Source organism: Neoarius graeffei, chromosome 13, assembly GCF_027579695.1.
Source record: "Neoarius graeffei isolate fNeoGra1 chromosome 13, fNeoGra1.pri, whole genome shotgun sequence".
Classification (NCBI taxonomy): domain Eukaryota; kingdom Metazoa; phylum Chordata; class Actinopteri; order Siluriformes; family Ariidae; genus Neoarius; species Neoarius graeffei.
This window is the reverse complement of record NC_083581.1, coordinates 28,136,890-28,159,878: the sequence shown is the minus strand read 5'-3', so window position 1 is coordinate 28,159,878 and position 22,989 is coordinate 28,136,890. Positions and strand designations below refer to the sequence as shown.

Below are 22,989 nucleotides of genomic sequence, written 5' to 3'. Positions count from 1 at the left end.
GTGGTGTAAAGAAATTATTTTCTTTGGGGAATTCTGAAGGGACAAGTTGAGCATCACTCTCCATCCAGCATCCAGTCACTAAAAGAGGTCATTGTTGAAGAATGGAAAAAAGATTGATGTTGCAAAATGTCGCCAACTTGTTCATTCCATGCCTAGAAGACTTGGTGCTGTCATTAAAAATCATGGAGGCCATACAAAGTACTAGATGTAGTAGTTTTTGTTGTGGGGTGTACTCATTTTTGCACCACCCTAATTTGAGTAAAACTGAAAAATGTGTAATCTAAGTTATATTATTAACCTTACTTTCATGTTATAAGTTAAACAGATGTTATATTAAACTTTGTCTTGTCAACATTTTGGAAATTGTTTGTGTTCATTGAGATATTGTTTAAAATGTTACTTTTCAAAGGGGGTGTACTCATTTACGCCGAGTACTGTATGAAAGGTTACCTTTTTGAATTAAATTACAAAAAAAAAGAACTTTTTTTTCACAAGTTCCGATTTTTTTGAGATGCTCTAGTATATCAACTGATATAATTTTATACAGTCAAAATTGAAATTGTTTCATTTTATTTCAATATGGGTAAAATTTTAAATAATTTTAAATCCACATTTCTAGGATAATGAAACAATAAAACAAGACCACTGCACTTTTACAGCTGTGACTGCACACATCTTCGGCTGTCTGTCTGATTGACATGGCTGTTTCAAAACGGGATTAGTCATTCGTAAATAGCTACACAACAGGAATTTGATCTCCAAAAAGCTTAAATTCAGATTCTGCTTCTATGGTATCCATGATGAGTAAGCGTGAGGGAGAAAAAAAAAAACTTGTTCCACAACATTAGGTAAGGCTAAAGATATCGAATTTCAGTTTTTCCACATGTTGCCATACGTTTCTTTATGCAAGTCATTAGGGCATATAATTTTGTTTGCATCAGAGGTCATTTTAAAAACCATCAGTGAGGCAGATTTAAATTCAATATCTCGAAATTCTAGCGGGTCAAACGTTTACCTGCACCAAGGTGACTGTCTCTTTCAGCAGCCTGGAAGATTCCAGAAGTTGATGTGATCACTGTTGGATACTTTGGTTTGGCCAGTCACCATAATTAGGAATTAACCTATGGCTATATTTAAGGGTCGGTTTCTTCTTGTGCTGGATACCATGGGAATAATGAAGCAACTCAGCCCATACTTCTACTACAAGCTGGCCAAGGGGTTAAGGTGTCCACCTCTTGACCAGGAGATGGCGAGTTCTACTCACGGTCGGGCCATACCAGAGACCATCATAAAAATGGTACCTACTGCCATCTGGCAGATGTGAGTAGGGAGTCAAACTCTCACTGTTACCGGAGGACCAGCCCCCTACCGTAACCCTAGCTATGTAATGGGCGAAAGGCTAAAGAAACGGAGATCAGTGCCGCACCTCAAAGAGCTGGGTAGCACTGGAACAGAAGACTATCTGGGAAGACCAGATCCTGGCATGGGAGGGACTTTGACTTGACTCAGCCTGTACATCAGAAAAGGAATTGTGGACCTCCACAAGTTTGGTTCCTCTTTAGGAACCATTTCCAACCAACTTGGAGTTGTACTCCCAGGATACTTTTGTTCAGTAATTGTTGGTTCACTGAACCCCAGGACAGCAACGAAGTAGTTGGAGTTAGTTACTATTATCTATATACCATCATCCAGTAGAGTCCGTTCTTTACTTCATCTTCATTTTTGCAGAATCCCACCAAGATAGAATCACTTTTGTAACCTTACAAAGGGTTTAAAACAATTAAAAGTTGTCACCAGATTCTAGATTTTTGTAGGCTGGTCTTACACACGGTGCTTATCTGATTCCTTGTACAACCCCGATTCCAAAAAAGTTTGGACAGAGTACAAATTGTAAATAAAAACGGAATGCAATAATTTACAGATCTCAAAAACTGAGTGTATTCACAATAGAACATAGACAACATATCAAATGTCGAAAGTGAGACATTTTGAAATTTCATGCCAAATATTGGCTCATTTGAAATTTCATGACAGCAACACATCTCAAAAAAGTTGGGACAGGGGCAATAAGAGGCTGGAAAAGTTAAAGGTACAAAAAACGAACAGCTGGAGGGCGAAATTGCAACTCATTAGGTCAATTGGCAATAGGTCATTAACATGACTGGGTATAAAAAGAGCATCTTGGAGTGGCAGCGGCTCTCAGAAGTAAAGATGGGAAGAGGATCACCAATCCCCCTAATTCTGCACCGACAAACAGTGGAGCAATATCAGAAAGGAGTTCGACAGTGTAAAATTGCAAAGAGTTTGAGCAGATCACCATCTATCAGACATGTGGACTCGAGTCATGTGACTTGGACTCGAGTCAGACTCGAGTCACCATTTTGATGACTTGAGACTTGAAATCCCTAGATGAGGAATGACTTGCAACTCGACTCGGACTTGCACGCTGTTGACTCGAGACTTGACTTGGACTTGACAGTTTTAGCTTGCAATGACTTGGCGTATCAGGTATAAAATATTCCCCACCCCACCCCCCACCCCCACCCCCTCGATTTTGAATCCAAGTACACTCATTATTTGAATGCGGTGTAGCTCCTTGTCCTAGGCTACGGCAGCTCAATCCACTAGCACTAGGTGTCACTCAAGCACTTCAACTGGTTCAAATGAAAAACCAAACGATGATGGGCAACGAGGACGCTGAATGATGAACGGACGGATAAAAACATGATTCCCCGCGTAATTTCCTTTGGATTTAAAGAATACTCCAATACAGATGGCAAACGCATTGCTACGTGCAGAACATGTGGAGCCACAATTTCGGACAGCCAGTCAACCACATCAAACTTCGCTCGTCACCTGAGGCTGCATAAGGAAAAGTAAGTAACAAAGCTAGGCTACAGCTAGCAAGAATCTGTACAGGCTAGTTGGTGGCTAGAAGTGGAATGTGTTAATGTATTAACGCTGTCAAGGATTTGTTTTGCTTTGCTGAATATAAAATAGTGAAGTAGATTTTTTTTTTTTTTATTGGATTGCTTTTGTGTTCAGTCTAGTGTTAGATTATGTGGGCTAGGCTACCAGTTAACACACATTGGGAAGGCATAGCCAGAAGGTGGTGATTTGGTCAGAGCAGAGAACGTTTACAAGATTGTTATAAAGGCTCTGGTCAGAACGACACAGACTTATGATAAGAACCGGACAGCAAAGGATAAAACGTGAATCAAATAAACAGTTACCCAGGCTGCAAACTAAGTATGTAAAACAGAAGTTCGCTCTTTGCAATGGGAAAGTCAGTGCTTGTCATGAAAGGCATTTAAACCACTGAGACGAGATGACTAGCAATGCAAGTTAAACCAGGCGTTTAACTGTTTGCTACGTACTGCACCAAGTCGTGGACGCTGTGCGAGGTGTTATTAGTGCTGGGATTACGTGTCATCAGAGACATTCAATTCTATTCTCTTCCTCTCTCTGGTGTCATGTAGGCAATGTGAATAATGGGCCATTTGGGCTATGTAAAATGTAAGCTCAGCTGACGTTTTATAGCGCAGTACATCCCGACAGATTGGAGTGTAGCCTACTCCGACGCGAAGCATTATCCCACAGTCTTACCCAAACGACAGGGCACACAATGCCTCTACATAGCGTGGCTTTACCAGTGCATTTATTAGTCTCTGGCGAGAAACCAAATTCGCCAAAAGCACGCAACTTGGATCTGGAGGATTCCGCTGAACATTCTGAAATTCACAACAACTGTTTATTCTACTTTATTATACGGCTCTCTAGAATGTTGCCAGGGCTTCATTCTCACATTCTGGCCAGAGCCCTAGAGGACTCTGATTCTGGCTACATCGTCACAACGTTCTGTGTTTACTGAGGCTACCGGTATTTTAGCGAGTGTTTAGTGAATGCATTGTGGTCTAGCTAAACTGCTTAAAGGAACATCCTGGCTGGCTTGTATTAAACATTATACTGTGTATAAACAAATATGTTCAGATTAAATGAACTCAGACTTTGATATTGAAAATGATAAAAACATGTTAATGTCTACATGATTAAAAACAGAAAACAAGTAGGCCTACTAATTTTACTTTTTTTTCTTGTTTAGATTTGCAGAATATCTGAAGAACAAGATCATCCCAAGTGAGACAGGGCAGCCGTCCATTTCTGGATTCCTTACTGCAAAAGATACACAGTACAATGCTGCCCACCCACAACAAAAAGCCATCACGAATTCAATACTAACAGATTTGGTCATTGGATGCAACATCCCTCTCTCAGTAGTGGAGAACAGATATTTCCAGAATTTTTTGTCAGTTAGTTGGTCTCTCTCACACACACACAAACGTACTCAAGTCACGTTGTATTGTGTTAAAGGCATGTCATGTTGTATGTTGGGACAGTGCCTAACTTCAGAAGGAAAACCATTCTTTGATTCTAAAAGTACACAGATCATCTGTTAGCTTGGACTTTGAGTTTCATGTCTTAAAATGCACATGAAAAGCATTTTTATGTGAAAAATGACATGAATGAAAAGAAAATGATTTTTGTTACACAGTACCAGTACTAGTTTTGTTTAGAATTTTGTTTTAATTTCTCACTAATTTTCCAATAAAAAATTTAAGGAAATGGTCATACTTTCACTCATTTCTCACACCCTTAGCCTCAGATGTACACTGACTCACTCAAACTAAACTCACTGAAAATTTAGGATGCTTTACTAACGTTAACTAACTAATCATTGTCTCCTCTGAGATTCTTTGATTGTCTTGGGGCACAAGCTCTAAAACATTTTAAAATGGAAAAGAATGGGTGTACTGTAGTTACTTGTGCTGACTCTATGAATCATTGACATTATATTTAGCAGACATTTTTATCCAAGGTGACTGGAAAAGGAGGACATACACTGCAGTGTGGAGAGGTAATACATTTATGATCAAAAATGTGTTGATTGCCTGTAGAATAATTGGTGACTTGTTAGGGACTTGGAAAAAAAATGAGACTTGGACTCGACTCGACTTGGCTTGGGTAGGACTTGGACTTGACTTGGTCAAAAGTGCCTTGACTTGTGACTTGACTCGGACTTGAGTGGTAGGACTTGAGACTTACTTGTGACTTGCACATTAGTGACTTTGTCCCACCTCTGCCATCTACAGTGCATAATATCATCAAAAGATTCAGAGAATCTGGAAGAATCTCTATGCGCAAGGGTCAAGGCCGGAAATCCATACTGGGTGCCCGTGATCTTCGGGCCCTTAGACGGCACTGCATCACATACAGGCATGCTTCTGTATTGGAAATCTCAAAATGGGCTCAGGAATATTTCCAGAGAACATTATCTGTGAACGCAATTCACCGTGCTATCCGCCGTTGCCAGCTAAAACTCTATAGTTCAAAGAAGAAGCCGTATCTAAACATGATCCAGAAGCGCAGACGTCTTCTCTGGGCCAAGGCTCATTTAAAATGGACTGTGGCAAATTGGAAAACTGCTCTGTGGTCAGACGAATCAAAATTTGAAGTTCTTTATGGAAATCAGGGACGCCGTGTCATTCGGACTAAAGAGGAGAAGGACGACCCAAGTTGTTATCAGCGCTCAGTTCAGAAGCCTGCATCTCTGATGGTATGGGGTTGCATTAGTGCATGTGGCATGGGCAGCTTACACATCTGGAAAGACACCATCAATGCTGAAAGGTATATCCAGGTTCTAGAGCAACATATGCTCCCATCCAGACGACGTCTCTTTCAGGGAAGACCTTGCATTTTCCAACATGACAATGCCAAACCACATACTGCATCAATTACAGCATCATGGCTGCGTAGAAGAAGGGCCCGAGTACTGAACTGGCCAGCCTGCAGTCCAGATCTTTCACCCATAGAAAACATTTGGCGCATCATAAAACGGAAGATACGACAAAAAAGACCTAAGACAGCTGAGCAACTAAAATCCTACATTAGACAAGAATGGGTTAACATTCCTAAACTTGAGCAACTTGTCTCCTCAGTCCCCAGACGTTTACAGACTGTTGTAAAGAGAAAAGGGGATGTCTCACAGTGGTAAACATGGCCTTGTCCCAACTTTTTTGAGATGTGGTGTTGTCATGAAATTTAAAATCACCTAATTTTTCTCTTTAAATGATACATTTTCTCAGTTTAAACATTTGATATGTCATCTATGTTCTATTCTGAATAAAATATGGAATTTTGAAACTTCCATATCATTGCATTCCGTTTTTATTTACAATTTGTACTTTGTCCCAACTTTTTTGGAATCGGGGTTGTAAAAGCGGACACGTATGTGGACTAACCATTCACGGATTTTGTGACTAGCAAAACCTGAATGGTGTAGCATTTGTGTATTTTCAAAATAACTGCTACGTCGCCAAAGACAACCAACAAAAGACCAAACGAAGAATTACTTTAGTATCACAAGGACCCTAGTGTACTTGTTTTACACCCTGTTCTGTTAGAAAAAGACTTTGAGGGGGCATCGTGCCTCAGGTGGGTAAGGCGCCATACCATAAAATCCGGGGACCCGGGTTCAATTCCGACCCGAGGTCATTTCCTGATCCCTCCCCGTCTCTCTCCCGCTCATTTCCTGTCTCTACACTGTCCTATCCAATAAAGGTGGAAAAAGCCCAAAAAAATAACTTAAAAAAGAAAAAGACTTTGAGACCTCCATGAAAGTAATCAGCATGCTGGTGTGTATGTTTTCTCACAATCTTTCTCTGATTTGTATTTTAGGAGGCGAGGTATTGCACTCCCTGTAGACACGAAATCCGAGATGATCAGCCTGATTACAATGGATAAACCGGAAACACTCACCAAATTCTTGGACAAGTTTAGTCAGTACATGCATGTCATTGCGTAAGTATAACCTTAGCTGAAACATAGCTAATAAACACAGTTGGAGTATTGTATGGATGCAAACGGCGCGCCTTTTGGCGGATGCCGCCTTTTTCACGGCTGTCTGGGGGACTTGTGTGAATCGTACAGATCTAATGAGTTTTTTTTTTGGGGGGGGCGTTGGAGTGTCTGATTATAATTTCATCAAAGTAAATTCTGTATTAAAATTACTAAATAAGCAAATGCCGTTACAGTCCATGAAACATAGGAAGTATGAGAAGAAAACAGTAAATCAGAAAGCTGCGCACGTAAAGCCAATTACGTAACTTGCGTTGGACTGATGGAAATCCTTGCGCGTGCAGTGAAGTGCAGCCAGCAGCAGATAATGGCGCGCAGCCAATTGGCTTTATGTGCGCAGCTTTCTGATTTACTGTTTTCTTCTCATACTTCCTATGTTTCATGGACTGTAACGGCATTTGCTTATTTAGTAATTTCAATACAGAATTTACTTTGATGAAATTATAATCAGACACTCCAACGCTGCCCCCCCCCCCCCCAAAAAAAAAAAAAAACCCTCATCGGATCTGTGCGATTCACACGAGTCCCCCAGACAGCCGTGAAAAAGGCGGCATCCACCAAAAGGCGCACCGTTTGCATCCATGGTATTGAAAGGATTTGATTTTAAAGAGAGCATCCATACCATGAGAATTAATATACAGCTGGACAGTGTGGCGTGAATTACATTACTGTCTGACACAAAGCAGGCAGACTGACTGTTTTTACCGCTATGGTTGGTATTCATCATAATCTGTGCCTAGACAAGTTTATAAAGGAAATGATTGTGCAATGTGAAATATGATCATGCTTAAGGTGTCCGGGGTATGGAAGACCAGGGTTTCATAATTTTCCACACCCTCACGCACATCAGCTAGTTCTTGCAGTGTGTACAGAATGTACATATTGAGGTATTTCACTCACGTGACCAAGTCATGTGGTGATGCCATTTTGGACGGCACGGCTCGAATCAGTTTGAATGCGAGGAAGGCGACAAACGAAAAACATAAAAGAAAAAGGAGCGAAATGCAGAAAACACCTTCACTATCCAGTGATGTAGGGCATTTACAGGGCGAGCAGAGGGAGAGGTATTTGCAAAAATTGAGGTTAGCAGGCTTAGAGAACGACGTTTACCTGCTTCCACCAGGATTGCTCACTGACGTACGGAAGTACACGAAGCCCTCGTCTTTACCTGACTTCGGCCCACATGATCTGTATACCCATGTCGTTAAAAACCCATCGCCATACACAGGTATTGATCTGAAAGCGTATACGAGTTTGGATGCCTACAAATATTTTGTGTCAGGCTGGGTAACATGCCTACATCAATGGGTTGTCCCTGGAGCCGGTGGTCGCCATCTTATTACAGCTAAGGTTTGTTCACATTTTCATTTACTTTCGGTCCTCAGGATAAACAAAATGTTATTAAATGTCATTGAAATAACTTCTTAGTCTGTTGAGACATGGCCTGTTATAAATTTGCTGTTACTAGGCAATGACCAAGAACTGTATTATTAGGGTCGGTGTAGTTGTAGCAGTGTATTAGCAACTAGCTGTTAGCACTAGCTAATGTCAACAACATCGTAGCTGGTATGTTACTGTAGCAATATTTACGTTCAGTCATTTGGATGACTGTTAAAACCTTTCAGTCTCAAGTTTTTCCTTTACTGGATTTACTAGTTTACTGAGCTAGCGCGCCCGGCCAAGCCGGGAGCCATCGCGCGCTCTCCGGCCAAGCCGGGAGCCATCGCGCGCTCGCCGGCCAAGCCGGGAGCCATCGCGCGCTCGCCGGCCAAGCCGGGAGCCATCGCGCGCTAGCTCAGTAAACTAGTAAATCCAGTAAAGGAAAAACTTGAGACAAAGGTTTTAACAGTCATCCAAATGACTAAACGTAAATATTGCTACAGTAACATACTAGCTACTGTTGTTGACATTAGTTAGCTTGCCGTCCAAAATGGTGGACACTGGGGCGTTACGTGACCCTTTGACGTCAGGTGAAATACCTCAATTGAGCACTACTGTAATTGTATGTGCTTCTTTCACATAATGCATTCGTGTTAGAGGTGATTTCTGAAATCAGGTGAATGGTTAAATGGTTCAGGATGTCGTAGTGTCTCAAATCCGGTAGCTGGTTTGCCGTATACTTTTTCAAGTGGAATAAATACATTTGTGGGTAAATTAAGATGATCAAGCCTTTATTTTTGTCACATTCCTCCTCTGCGTTTAAGCCACACGTGCATGCGCGCGCACACAGAGAGCATGTGCACAGTAGGCAGAATAAATAAATGCATTTGTGCATAAATTATATGGATCTGTGATGCCTGCTGGAAGAGAAGAGCAGGGAGGATTGAGAATTGAGCGGCTGTGGTTTGTTTACACCCGATACTAAAACTTGTAGCATCTTAGCAACCATCGCAAAGATGCGGACAAAAAGCCCAGAAATGCCCCCTTACCCGGGCAAAAACGATACAGGATTTATCTTGTAGTATCTTGGTCCTCAGATCTTTAACCTAGCCACGTATAAAAAGTAGTAAGGTTCCATGCCCTTCCAGGTTTTCATCTGCGTGTCCGTGTAGAACGATGTCTGCAGCAGCAGGTAGTTTGAGATGTCCGGGAACTCAACAGATGGATCATTTTCCAACTCGTAACGAATGACTTTATTTAAACATGATAAGCTGATCAGCAGAACTGGTGGGGTCGTGCATGTACAGATACAAATGATTACAAATACAAAAGACTCAATGTACACAATCTTTAAAAAAAATAAATAAATTTTAATCCCTTTTGACTGAGAACACCCTGCATGCATGGTTTGGCTTCTGGCACATCCATAGAGTTTTAAATACAAAACCTAGGTTTAAAAAAAAGAAAAATTATTGCATTTATTTAATTCCTGGGCTCCCATCTGTAACAGGGAGTGATGTTGCATCCCATTAATACACTTTTTACAATAGATTATTAGTTTCTAATAGAATAGATGAGCCAAAATAATTGGGGCTCTTTTTAATGGGCCCTTACTCGTTACAAGTATGAATAGGTGGGCCTTAAAGTAGAAAAGGTCGAGAACCCCTGGTCTAGTGGAATGTTTAATTTCTTTGCTGTTTAGTACAGTCATTGCAACTGAATCCTCCATGGTGTAGTGGTGGACTTCAAAGCAGAAGGTTCGATTCCCAGCAAGGACAGTAAAAAGTGGGGAGAAAAAGCAAATTAAGTTAAACAGAAAGACAGGTTTAGAAGTGTAATGCTGTGTTCACACTTATACCGGTACGAAAGTGGTATAACTGTATCGATACAAAGTATACCAGTACAGTTTAGTGCATCTGTCCACACTAGCGAGAAATGTTTGCGGTTTTCTTTCACGGTAGTTGAAATGCGCGTGCGTGAAATGTTTCCGTGGTTACCGAGTAACTTCCTTCCGAGAATATGGCGGATGAAACAACGCGTGTGTGCTTTTTGTTGTCAGTGTACAGTCTGTATTTCTGGTGGTCATTTATTCAGTCGAATCGTATAAAACGCGCGAGGCAGTTGAGAAAGAAAGAAACAAACGAATCTCTGTTCTTCACTGTTTTATTCAGCGAAGACATCGATTGAGGTGTGTGACTTTGCGCATGCGCATTATATTTGTATCGGTACAGAACCGCTTCATCTGTCCACACTACAGCAAAGCGCTACAGTACCGATACTGTACTGGTTTCGTACCGATACAGTTATACCGCTACAGTACCGGTATAGTTGCTAGTGTGGACAGGTGTTGCGGTACGAAAGTAGTTTCGTATCGGTACAAAATCCCTAGTGTGGACAGGGTATAATTCTGGGGAGAGAGGTATAAGAGGATGGAAGATGTAAAGGGGGTGGGGTGAGTAAGAAACGTGGGGAAAGGTGAATAGAGAGCGGATGTCGTATTTGTTCTCTCATGAAACCCCTAAAAAAATCCAAGTCCCCTTTTTTTAAGGAGTCCCCCCCCCCCCCCCCCCAAAAAAAAAAAAAAAAATTCCTCTAGCAACGTCGACCTAATTCACAGAGGTAAATCTAGAATCGCCTGATTTTCAAAAATCACCTGTAACATTAGCATAAATGATTTTCATATCAAAAGCCATGAAGTCAGTGCAGTTTGTAGCAATACTCTGAAACCCTACTACATCCAACCTAGGCTTGCGCTAAAGTCCCAGGATTTGCTCTTTGTGCATCTCTTTTTGAAATAACAAAGCATTTTTAGGCAAAGCCATGGAACCTCAAACACACACTACTTGCACTTGTTTTGTCACGAGGACTTTCAACAGTTCCATTTTCTTTTCCACAATGCAGTAATGCTGAGGGCGGCACAATGGCGCAGTGGTTAGCGCTGTCGCCTCACAGCAAGAAGGTTCCAGGTTTAAACCTCACAACCAATGGGGCCTTTCTGTTCTTTCACGTTCTCTTCCGGGTGCTCCGGTTTCCCCCACAGTCTAAAGACATGCGGTTAGGTTAACTGGCTACTCTAAATTGCTCATAGTTGTGAATGATTGAGAGGAGAAAATCTCCATAATAATTCAGTAGAAGGCAACAGGAAGCCACTACTGTAATCTTCCCTAGAAACTTTGATGGCTGGAAGAAAAAGCCATCAGAGTGGCCATGTCACTCAGTGCGTTTACATGCACATCCAAATCGAGCTGCTGTCGGTAATCGAGCTAAGGGTCCCAGCAGGGGTGCCAGAGAAATCCAATCCTACATGCACACAAGGAAATCGAGCTATTGTGTGAGGTACATTGTGCACCCGAGCCACAGGTGGCGCTACACGCTCTATCGTGTTGGTACACTTCCGGTTGTCGTCATGAAGAAGAGCTATTCAAGAGTATAAACAAAGTTATCGGTTCCGTGTTCTCTTCTGCTGCTCGCTACTACTACTGTTGTCATGCCGACCGAGGCTGTTGTGTTTCCCGCTTGTGGTCTCGTCACTCGTCACTTCTGGAAGGGACAGTGCTGAAGTAAGTAGCTCGACTACGTAGCTCGATAGGGTTTACATGCACTAAGTAGCTCGGCTACAATCACATAATCTAGGTCGCGTAGCTCGATTACGAGAAATCCAGTTTGGTTCGATTTCAGCCGAGCTAAGGTGTTTCCATGGCATTTAGAACTTCGATTTCAGTCGAGCTACGGCAGAAATTCGATTTTCTCTATGTGCATGTAAACACACTGACTGTCGTGATATGCCAACTAGAGAGAGCGAGAGAGAGAGAGAGTAATGCTGAAAGAATGTTTTGAGTGGAACCATAAAAAGACCATGCATGGGGAACTTATGATGTGATTTGGCCCGTCTTTATTTTGCTTTCGTTCTGAGCACTAGAACATGGCTGTCCAACCTGATCGGCAAAGGGCGGGTGAGGATGCAGGTGTTTCATTTCAATAAAGCATGACCCACACCTCATTCCACCTGTTTAATCAGTTAATCTTAAATTTCAGTCGTGTGTGGCTTCTGCGTGCTTGGAATGAAAACCTGCACCCGCACTGGCCGTTTGCAGATAAGATCAGACACCTCCATATTACAACCCGTGTTTCTGAAGGGTTGTTTAGACTTTTCAGCTTATGCTTTCACCTTTGTGTCAAGTGCCTACCAGTATAAGGAAGTTCGTATCATTTGGTAAAAAAGTAAGCAAGTCAGAAGTTTGCTAATTGCTGTTTTGAGAGCTGTGACTTGTGATTCCACCTAATTAATTAATTAATTTATTTATTTTAAATTTCGCCTCGCCTTGCACTTGCTTGAATTACTCATTAATTAAGCAGTCTCGCACAAGTAAGAGTGCAGTTGTATCATGAGGGCGATATTGCTTTTATACAACAGTTCTGTTTAACAGTTGTTCCATGAAATCGACTCGTACATGAGCTGATAGCCGACGAGGCACGTAGCACCGAGTTGGCTGTATGACGAGGTTGAGTGGAATAACTGTTTTATTCTATCCACGTTCACTGGATTTTGAGAAACCGAGCATTTTAATTTTTTTGCAAATTCAATAAATAAAAACTTGATATAAAACGTCCGACAAAACCATTTCCACTTAGAAAGTAAACAAACCAGCGAAATAACAGGAGCAATTTGTGAAAAATGCTATAATAATTATTGAAAAAAAAAGATACTTTCATTCCATATATGGGCCTGTCTCAGAAACTGGGTACTGTGGGGGGACCCCACTAAATATACTCAGTCAATAAACTATATGGTTTTGAATGGTGATGTTGGTTTTAATTTGAAATAAAATGATGAAAGAAATAATACAGATAAAACTAAATCTTTGATGTGAATACTCTATTCAGAATTTGGCAAAAATTCTGCAAATTTGTGGAAAAATGGCGGCTTGATCCGGGACATGATAAATAGTTGACTACATCGCATTCCCTTAAAAAGGTTGCAGGCCACTGAAAAGTCTAGAGTTATCACTAATTGTATTTTAAGTTGTAACTTTATACACCTAAGGATTGGTGCGGTCACAGAATAATCATAACCGTAATAAAACATCATGCAAAATATTTGATCACCGTCATAACTCCATTTTCCGCAGACCCAAAACCAATACAATCGTGTGTTTTGATCTAAACGGAAAGCCTCAGGGTCAAGGTCACTACCTCACCAAAAGTAGTAACTTAAAATCACTACGCCATATAAAAATTTAGTTATAAATCTGCGATTTTGTTTTTTGAAACGAAAGCTGAAAGTTAGGTATAGAATATGTTTCTTACAGAATGTTACAATGGTAGCTGGTCTTGTATGAATTTCTGAGCTATAAAATGAGTTGTGGTCTATTTTTTACCGTAGCGTGTTATTTGTGTGCGGGGAAGGACACACATTAACAATTTGCATGTGTAGAATGGAATTTTCCACTCCAACAGTTAGAAGTTGATCGTGCTTCCATTTGCGGTCTTTCTGTTACGCGGGTGATCTGTTCGGACGTTATCACTGAAAAGGTGAGTTTTGACAGTTTTTGTTTTAGTCTTGCAGTATAAGGCAACAGAATGTTTGTTTCTTTTTCATCTTACTTTCATATTTCGTAGTGTTTGCGTATTTTTGGCCAATATTTTGCAACCGTGGTCAATTTAGATCAAACTTTTGATAGAATCTACGGCCAGTCATTTTGCCCCGCCCCCGCCTCGCGCTCCATCTGGTGCGGTAGTGATGTCCCGTTGCTCGCGCGCCGCAGCAGAGACCCGCGCAACCTTCAGCCGGTACAGTCGCTGTTCTTTTACCAGTGCCGTTATTCTCATCTTTCCAGTGTGTTCTTGACATTGTGTCCTATTGTCCTATTTCGCCGTATCATATTATTCATATTTAAGTGAATAATCAATTCAGTCATCATAACTTGGCATTTTTAACCCAAGCAATCAAAAAGAGGAAATTTTTATTCAATATTTTCACTCGTCTGTGAAGGAGGGGCTTTAATTCTTCATGATGTAGTTATTTTATATGTAAATCAATTTTACAAAAGTATTTGAATTGTAATCAAAAAAAAATTTCTCCAGTGGAGGCCAGATAAAGCAAGATGCTATCTTTATTCTTATTAAACATGACAAAAGAAACATTGAGTGTAAATGCAAAAAAAAAAAAAAAAAGTAAGATTAGAAAATTTATTTTTTGACCATAATGTCCCAAATCAGAGACCAGTTTCTGAAATGGACCCGTTTTTTGGGGGGGGGAGGAGGGTTTGGCAGTTGGCAAACCAACTTAAAGGGGTGCATTACCGCCACCGACTGGGCTGGAGTGTGAAACAGGAGATATTGGGAGTGGGGGAGAGTGACTATACTCTTTTAGCGGTATCTGTTTCTTTTAAATACTTTTGGGGTGTTGTTTTCGAGTGGAGTTTTAAATTTCATCCTCGGCTGGTTCAGCAACACGCTCCGCCATTTTGTTTTTCTCTATTCACGGTATATGAGCTGATAGCCTAGTGGTAGAGTAGCCAATCAGAGTGCACGATTGCTCGTATCCAGTGAATGTGGATAGAATAAAGACTAATATAAACTAATTTTATAGCATGTTGGCGAGCTGGCTCGGTAGCTCCCACTGATTTGTACATTCCCGTTAAAGATGCTTCCGGTAAAATTGGCGTCCCTTCTTCCTTTTCATCATTTGACAAGTTTTCATATTTTAAGCCAAAAGTTAATTTCCTGAAAATTATCATTTGCCGTTATCATCCACTGAGGACATCTCGAACACCACTGTAGTAACTGTTTCGAACTAGGATCGGCCAATCAGATTAGTGGATCGGAATCAACAGTTGTTAAATGCAATTATAAAAATATAAATAAAACTTGTGGAAAAAAAAAACCCTGTGCATGCTTGGGAATTCCCCTGATGGTGGGAAGGTACAGTAGGTGTGTGTGTGTGTACACAGGTGGGAATGTGACGAGGACTGGAAACGGCTCTGCTGTATATTTCTAACACAAAGCAAGAGCTGGTTAGATATTTATCACTGCTGTTACACTCGTGTAAACAAAACGTTTAACAGGAATATCAGGCTTTTTCAGTTTGTCTTTTGGTTTGCTTATGGCCCGCTTCATGTTGTGGCTGTAGAGGGGACAGAGAGGCCATTAAAAGAAGTGCCTACGAGTTTGTGGAAACCAAAGCTAAAGAAGGAGTGATTTACGTGGAGGTGAGATACAGCCCACACTTAATGGCTAACTGCAATGTGGAGCCAATACCATGGAACCAGGAAAAGTGAGACATCTATAAACTATTTAACCAAAATACTTTTATTTATTTTTTAAATTTTAAAAATGCACATTGAATTTGTCCTTTGTTTCTCTTCCCAGAGGGGACGTGACACCAGATGATGTGGTGCATCTTGTGAATGAGGGCCTGAAGGAAGGAGAGAAAGACTTCAAGATCAAAGCTAGGTCCATTCTGTGCTGCATGCGGCACATGCCAAGTAACGTACCCCCTTTCACACGCTTACCCTCCCTCACTTCCACGTCCCCCCCCCGTGTGTACATTTATGACTGATCTGGGTGAGCTTGAAGAGAAGCTTAATCATCCCTATGAGGAATCTCTGTGCTCACTCTTAATTGTGTCTGCCTGTTGGAGGTTCGTCAAGTATGTGCTACGCTTACTCGGTCGTACATCATGCTGATTTTATCATCTTGCTGCTATCTACAGCATGGTATTTCAAATGAGGAGGTGTGGAGAGGAAGTAGAATAGCTTGGTGCTTAGTGTGCTTTCAGGTTTCTCCCAAACAGTTCATCCTGACCTCTCTTGTAATGCATACAAAGGAAATTTGAAACGGGTTGTAATTTACATAAGAGAGTCCAAATATGGAAGTCTGCAAAAATAGTGCATACAAATATCTTGTCCTTAGTATCCCATGTGGGTTTTACCGGGGGTTCTCAACCTTTCCTGCTTTAAGGCCCACTTATTCTACTTGTAATGAGTTGGGGCCCACTTAAAAAAGATCCCCAATTACAACCCCGATTCCAAAAAAGTTGGGACAAAGTACAAATTGTAAATAAAAACGGAATGCAATAATTTACAAATCTCAAAAACTGATATTGTATCCACAATAGAACATAGACAACATATCAAATGTCAAAAGTGAGGCATTTTGAAATTTCATGACAGCAACACATCTCAAAAAAGTTGGGACAGGGGCAATAAGAGGCTGGAAAAGTTAAAGGTACAAAAAAGGAACAGCTGGAGGACCAAATTGCAACTCATTAGGTCAATTGGCAATAGGTCATTAACATGACTGGGTATAAAAAGAGCATCTTGGAGTGGCAGCAGCTCTCAGAAGTAAAGATGGGAAGAGCAGTTCGTATGGGGGGGGTGGAGCACAGAGGGATGGCAGGCCAGAACTGAGTTCACAAAATTTTTTTTTATTTTTTTTTTTATTTTCACTTTTCAGTGTCAAGTTTACTCTCTCAGTCACACACGCACGCGCACACTCCAGTCGTCTGGTTGGGGAGAGAGCTCCCTCTGCTCTCGCTCTCTCTTCTTAAATAGGGCGCGGTCACTGGGGAAGACACACAAACACATTAATTAACCTCAGGTGCAGTGATTCTGCCACTTGCCTTCCCTGACTCCGCCCTCTGGTCACAGACTGACGCTTGACCACGCCCCCGCTGCCACAATAATATATAACTGATACAGTTGCGGTCAGAAGTTTTCATACATGGACATGAATGTCATGGCAATCCTGGGCTTTCAGTGGCGTCTTTGATCTGTGGCAGGATGATTGTACAACATGCATCTTTTGGAAAAAAAAAATGGTGTACAAGTTTTAATTTATTTTGCGTTTTCTGAAATCAACACAGGTTCAAAAAAAATATAGCCCACCTAATATTTGGCTAAATGTCCCTTAGCGAGTTTTACCTTGACGAAGCTCTTTTGCTCACCATCAAAAAGCTTCTGGCAAAATTCTGGTTGGATATTTGACCACTCTTCTTGGCAGAATGGGTTCAATAAAATTAAATTTGTGTATTTCCTGGCACAGACCTAACTTTTCAGCACAGTCCACATATTTTCAATAGGGTTGAGGTCAGGACTTGTTTTAAGCTGTATGTTTTATCCATTCCACAACCAGCTTTGATGTGTATTTTTGAGCTCAATGTCCTGTTGGATCTCCCAATTTTGTCCAAGTTTCTGATGGTTTGAGGTTATGCTGAAGAATTCCTGAGGTAGTCCTCCTTCATTATTCCATCCACTTTGTGCAATGCACCAGTTCCACTGGCAGCAAAACAGCCCCACAGCATGATGCTACCACCACCATGCTTAACAGCTGGTACAGTGTTCGTCTGTACCACTGGTCTTTCTGGCCAAACAACTCCAATCTTTGTCTCATTTGATCATAAAAGTTTCCTCTAGAAGGCTTTTCTTTGTCCAAATGGTCAGCTGTTAACTTTAGTCGAGTTTGAAGGTATCAGTTTTGGAGCAGAGGGTTCTTTCTTGAATGGCAGCCTCTCAGTTCATGGTGATGGAAAACTTGCTGGACCTGTAGACAGTGTTCCTGCAGCTTCCTGTTCATGGGAAGCCTTGATGGTGGCTTGGTGGTTCTTGGGTTGTTCTTGACCTTCTGAACTAATTTCCTCTCAGTTGAGTGACAATTTGGGTCGTCAAGCAAAGTAGCTTAGCAAAGTGGCTCGACTTTCCAATAACATTTACTTCCATACAGTTGTTTGAACTGATGATCTTGGAATTTGCAGTCTTTTAGAAGCCAAGAAGCCTTCGTCACACATACACTTAAGCACAGACTAAAGCACACAGTGAAATTTAACCCATCTGAAGCAGTGAACACACCCAGTGCAGTGGGCAGCTATGCTACAGCACCCAGGGAGCAGTAGTGGGTTAGGTGCCCTTGCTCAAGGGCACTTCAGCCCAACCTCAGGTCATGGCTGCCCCATGTTAACCTAACCATATGTCTTTGAACTGTGGGGGAAACTGGAGCACCCAGAAGAAACCCATACAGACACGGGGAGAACATGCAAACTCCACACAGAGAGGCCCCCTTCGGCTGCTGGGCTCGAACCCAGAAACTTCTTGCTATGAGGCGACAGTGCTAACCACTACACCACGGAATGGATCCAGAAGACATTTCTGAGTTGGGTTAATTTATGATGATCTTTCTCAGATCTGCACTGAGCTCCTTGGACTTTCCCATTGTACTGTGTGTTGGTCAACCCAGTGAGTGCTGTCAAAGAAATCCTTTTAATGTTGTGGACAGAGAAGCTACCCACTGTAGTCAGTCATTAATCTCTCACAGGAAGTTAAGAGGCCTTGGCAAGTTAAGACATTTTGGAACTTTCAGCACCACTGAATTAAGAATCTAAGCAGGTGTGCGTATATTTTCGACTCGGTCTGTATACTTTTGACCCTGTGTTGATTTTCTGAAAACCCAAAACAAATTAACATTTGTGCACCTACCGTAATTACTGGGGTTTTTTTTCTATTAAAGATGTATGCTGTACAATCATTCTGCTACAGAAAAAGAACAGCTCAAAGAAAACACTGAAAGCCCAATATTGCCATCACATTCGTGTGTTATATAAATATCCTGTGATGAACAGTCCTATGAATATTGCATGTGAAATCTGAGTCAGTGCTCACTGCATTTTCACACGACTGATGCATGCTTGCAGTGCTCCATGTGTGATTCACACCCCCCCTTCACCACTAAGAATACACTGTGTCATCACAAAATGACCATCATGAAACCTTTTTTTAATCAACTAACAGTCTAGTAAAAACGCTAGGCCCTAGTCCCTACCAGTCAGGACTGAGCCTTTCATTTGTCAGTTTTCCTCAATGTTATAACGCATCTGTTGCTGTCTTGTGCTCCTAATGAATCCTGTGTGTGTTTTTCCTCTGTGCAGACTGGTCCATGGAAGTGATAGAGTTGTGTAAGAAGTATCAAAACGATGGCGTAGTGGCGATAGATTTAGCAGGAGATGAATCTCTAAACACTGAAGCCTGTCCGCTCCACCGCAGCGCCTATGAGGTACAAATTCCCCTTTTCGCTCCAATTTATATTGAACAGTTATTCCACAAAATCGAGTCGTACATGAGCTGATAGCCAACGAGGCGCATAGCACCGAGTTGGCTGTAAAGGCCAATTTATGCTGACAACCCAGTCCTCGCAGATGGCGTCTGCGAAGCCCCCTCCTTTGCAGACGCTCTGCGTGCACCTCCCAAAAATTGTGACCACCGCAGACAGCCTCGCAGACAGCGTCGCAGACGAGGGCTCTGATTGGTCCACTCTACATCCGCTGTACATGCACTTCCGCTTCCCTACTTTCCCGGTTTGTTTTGTTTTCACGACCGCCATTTTTAAAAACACGAACGAAGATGGAGCAGCACGAAGAGCGGTTGATCGAGGAAGTGAGGAAGTACGTACATCTATACGACTCCAGTTCTAGTCATTATAAGTAACCGGAGGATAAACACTCCACTAACCACACCCACCAACTACTCCTAGCAATTTTGCAACTTCGCGCCCCCTTGCGTTGTGGCGGTGAATAACATCGCGCACGCCTATTACTTCCCGCTCAACGATAAATTACAACTGTCTGCGAAAAGCTATCTGCGAAAGCCTTGTCGCAAGAGCATGCAGAGGCCTTAAGCCATGTACGACGAGATTGAATGGAAGAACTGTTTTATTCTATCCACATTCACTGGATTTTGAGAAACGGAGCATTTTTATTTTTTACAAATTTGATAAATAAAAACTTTATGCAAAACGTCCGACAAAATAATTTCCGCTTAGAATGTAAACAAACTGGCGAAATGACAGTAGCAGTTTATGAAAAATGCGATGATTCTTGAAAAATAAAGAAAAAGGGGGTTTGTTTTCGAGTAGAGTTTTTATTTCGTCCTCGGTTGGTTCAGCAACACTCCATTTTGTTTAGGTTTTTTTTTTTTTTTTTGAGGTTGGCAAACCAACTTAAAGGTACATTACTGCCACCAACTGGGTTGGAGTGTGGAACAGGAGATGGGGGGTGTGTGTGTCTATATTCATTTAACTATTTCAGTTTCTTTTAAATACTTGATGACAAAGCTGCCATTTTGTTTTTCTCTCCTCATGTATGTGAGCTCATAGCCTAGTAGTAGAGTAGCCAATCAGAGTGCACGACTGCTCATATCCAGTGAATGTGGATAGAATAAAAAAAAGTGATACCAGATCATTGTTGAGTTCTTGATTCTGATTGGTCAGAAGGCAAAACGCTCATTATAATACATTTTCTATAGCAACAACTTATTCTCAGGGATGTATATGGCAGACGTAACACGTACATAGATTTATGATTTGTTGAATCCAGTTTTCTGTGAGGAAATGTATTTGGCATTTTGGAAGGAGTCTCCAGTGTCTGTAATATTCAGAGAGCAAGTTCTCAAATAACGTGTTTTTACGACGTTCCACAACATTAATGTTTTACCTTTCATTCATTTATAGTAAGAAATTTTGTCTGTGGTATAAGGGGAATAAAACCCTTCAGGATGTGCTGTCACTGGAAAACAATCAGGGTGTAACAGGAACAGTAATCCTGCTGTTGATTTTTTTTTGGTGTATATATCCAATACATGTTCCTCCAGGAGCAGATTAAGTGTAATGCTAGAATAAAATCAGATACAGTGTCTTGCAAAAATATTCATCCCCCTTGGTGTTTGTCCTGTTTTGTCGTATTACTGTACAAGCTGGAATTAAAATGGATTTTTGGAATGTTAGCACCATTTGATTTACACAACATGCCTACCACTTTAAAGGTGCACGTTGTTTTATTGTGACACAAACAATAAGATGAAAAAACAGAAATCTGGAGTGTGCATAAGTATTTGCCCCCTTTCGTATGCAGGGTTCCCGCGGGTCCTTAAAAAGTCTTAAAAAGCCTTAAATATAACTTTCGGTTTTCAAGGCCTAAAAACGTCTTAAATTGTTTGGAATGACTGGAATTTTCGAAAGGGAGGTATTAAATTTAATATTGGACCAAACGAGTGAAATGTCTACATCCGGTTTGGGTTTTTTTTTTTTTTTTAACCGTAATTTTAAAAGTGACCAGCGTACCTTTTGGGGGCAGCATTGGTTCTGTGCGTCTTATGTGCATTCCGTAGATCAAGAGCTAACGTTAGGAGGCTACTGGAGGCAGTGTGGTGTGGTGGTTGTGAAGAGTGAGAGATGCGCAAGTAGCTTACGCGGGCTTTGATAATTATGGGAAGATGTCTGTTTAACGACAAGTGGTTGGGGGATGACACACCCCCCCCCCCAAAATAAGGAGAAGAATCGTTTGCAATAAAAAGCGCTGGATCGCACAAATGTGTTTAAAGACAGTAACGCAGCGCTGGGGACACGGCGGACTGGGAAACTGGCTTTTCACGGACACGAGGCGCACGCGTTTGTGTTAGAGGTCAAGCGCTCCGGAGTGAAACGCAGGGGGGTTCGCGCATGCGCACAAGAGTCAGGTGGAAAATGGGACTTCTAGGACATAATACTACTAATAATGATTAGCATCATTTTTTTACATAATTAGCATAGTACAATAAACAAAGTTTAATATAAATATATAAACAACCTTTATTTCAAAACTCAAAAATAACTCCAGAAAATTCGTCTCGTCTCGTCTCGTCTTCTTCCGCTTATCCAGGACCGGGTCCAGAAAATTCAATAATTCTAAATATAGTACAATATAAATAATTTGTACAAAAAGTTTTTATTACTTATTGTCTACAAGTGTTTTTTAATATAATAAGAATAATATTAACAACCACTAATAATTAGTAGTAATAGTAATTATTATTGATTATTAATCATTACTACTTATGAATTAGTGATTAATAAGTACTAGGGCTTATTAAATGTTATAAAATTAATTTTTAATAACTTATTACAAATAATTATTAAAAAGTAGTAACTGGTAGAATACAAACAAATACTCATGGATTATAGATATTTTTTTAAAATAGTGAACATTGATATAAAATAACTCTACTACTACTACTACTACTACTAATAATAATAATAATAATAATAATAATAATACTAGTAATACTTGTTAATGTTATCAGTTCAATTGTTATATCAATGTTCACTATTAAACAAATTATCTATAATCCATGAATAATTGTATCACTACGACGACTACTACTACTACTACTACTACTACTACTAATAATAATAATAATAATAATAATTACTTTTTTAATAATAATTTTAACTAATCTTATAACTCAATTTTATAGCATTTTAATAATCACTTATTTATTAGTATAATTTAGTAGTTGATAATTACTAATTAAATTAAATTTTGATAATCACTGCTTATTAATTAAGTAGTAATTAATAATACTGAGTTATAATAATTGCTACTCAATTAATTTAGCTAATAAGTAGTGATTATTAAAATGTTATAAAATTGAGTTAATTTTAATTATTATTAAAAAAAGTAGTTATTATTATTATTATTATTAGTAGTAGTAGTAGTAGTAGTAATACAATTATTCATGGATTATAGATCATTGTTCATTATTCAAAAATCATTATTGATATAACAATTGCACTGATAATTAGATATTACAACACATTGATTAATATTGATAATGGTTATGAAAGGTGACAGTTGTTTTTCTGTGTTTAATGTAACGCTCTGATGATTGT

At 40.4% G+C, this 22,989-nt stretch overlaps 1 protein-coding gene across 1 annotated transcript in view; it reads left to right on the top strand.

Moving 5' to 3' along the window:
- The window catches only part of ada (adenosine deaminase), a 112,652-nt gene that overhangs the window by 43,159 nt on the left and 46,504 nt on the right, over positions 1 to 22,989 (top strand). The window contains exons 3-6 of the mRNA XM_060937448.1: positions 6,736 to 6,858; positions 15,428 to 15,571; positions 15,667 to 15,782; positions 19,217 to 19,341. Of these exons, the coding sequence (XP_060793431.1) occupies positions 6,736 to 6,858; positions 15,428 to 15,571; positions 15,667 to 15,782; positions 19,217 to 19,341 (508 nt within the window). The remainder of the gene's footprint in view (positions 1 to 6,735; positions 6,859 to 15,427; positions 15,572 to 15,666; positions 15,783 to 19,216; positions 19,342 to 22,989) is intronic.